This window comes from Arachis ipaensis, chromosome B5 (assembly GCF_059453495.1).
Source record: "Arachis ipaensis isolate K30076 ecotype BB chromosome B5, ASM5945349v1, whole genome shotgun sequence".
Classification (NCBI taxonomy): domain Eukaryota; kingdom Viridiplantae; phylum Streptophyta; class Magnoliopsida; order Fabales; family Fabaceae; genus Arachis; species Arachis ipaensis.
Window position 1 is genome coordinate 29350140 of NC_142440.1, and position 1394 is coordinate 29351533.

The window sequence follows — 1394 nt, forward strand, 5'->3', positions numbered from 1 at the left end:
TATGCCCTTAGATCCTTTTCCTCTAACCTGAGCTTATCGAAGGCAGGCTTAAACAGGATCTCCGCTGAGCTGCCTTCATCTACCAAGGTCTAGTGTAGGTTAGCGTTTGCTAGGATCATAGTTATTACCACTATATCATCGTGCTTGGGTATTATTCCTTGAGCATCTTCTTTAGTGAAGGAGATGGTGGGCAAGTCGAGTAATCGATCATTCTGTCTGACTTGATATACTTCCTTGAGGTGTCTTTTTCGCGAGGATTTTGATATTCCTCCTCCCCCCGAATCCACCATTGATCATATGTATATGTCATTCAGGGGTGTGAGGAGGGCAATATGGTCGTCCTCCTTCTTCATCCCTTATTCTCTTCCTCGGGTCGTCCGACCTGTCTGCCAGGTATCTATCAAGTCGGCCTTCCCTGGCCAACTTTTTGATGACATTCTTGAGATCATAGCATTCATTAGTGGGGTGCCCGTATAGCTTGTGATACTCACAATATTTAGTCCGACTTCCAGCTTTCTTATGTTTAATCGAATGGGGAGGCGGAAGCTTCTCCATGTGGCATATCTCCCTATAGACATCGACTAGGGAAACCCTTAGAGGGGTGTAGTTGTGGTACTTTCGAGGCTTTTCCACACTTTGCTCTTCTTTCTTCTTGGGCTCCCTTTCTTTGTCCTGGCTTGGATAGTAGGGTAGGTTGGATCGAAGGGGAGGTTCTCTAAGTCGAGAGTTTTCTTCAATGTTGATATATTTTTTTGCCCTTTCTTGGATCTCGTTCAAAGAAGTCGGGTATTTTTTGGATATGGATTGAGAGAATGGTCCTTCTTTGAGGCCATTGACCAGACCCATAATTATAACTTCAGTTGGTAGATTCTGAATTTCCAAGCAAGCTTTGTTGAATCTTTCCATGTAGTCGCGAAGGGTCTCCCTGACCTTTTGCTTTACTCCTAGTAGGCTCGGGGCGTGCTTCATTTTGTCTTTCTGGACGGAGAATTTGGTAAAAAAATTTCTGGCCAGGTCGTCAAAGCTAGTGACTGACCTGGGGGGCAGGCCGTCAAACCATTTCATTGCGGTCTTGGTTAGAGTAGTCGGAAAGGCCTTGCAACGAGTGGCGTCGAAGGCGTCGGCCAAGTATATTCGGCTTCTGAAATTACTGAGATGGTGGCTTGGATCGGACGTTCCGTCATAGAGATCCATGTCGAGCTATTTGAAGCTCCTAGGAACTTTAGCCTTCATGATCTCTTCTGTGAACGGATCTTGCCCTCCCAAGGGACTTTCTGACCTGGTGGCCCGACTTTGAAGATCGGCCTCTATCTTCTGGATATTTTCTTCCAACTCCCTACGTCTTTTTACTTCTCTTCAGAATTCTCGTTCAGCCTCTTATTACGTTGTCGCTC

General features: G+C 45.9%; 1 protein-coding gene across 1 annotated transcript; it reads right to left on the reverse strand.

The window, feature by feature from the left end:
* Positions 1–306: 306 nt before the first annotated feature.
* On the reverse strand, positions 307–1194 carry LOC107640494 (uncharacterized). The gene has a single exon (XM_016344011.1). It carries the CDS (start codon positions 1192–1194, stop codon positions 307–309), a length of 888 nt encoding a protein of 295 aa, XP_016199497.1.
* Positions 1195–1394: the final 200 nt, after the last annotated feature.

Coding starts and splice junctions, on each gene's coding strand:
- LOC107640494 (XM_016344011.1), bottom strand. CDS start 1,194: ATGGATCTCTATGACGGAACGTCCGATCCAAGCCACCATCTCAGTAAT.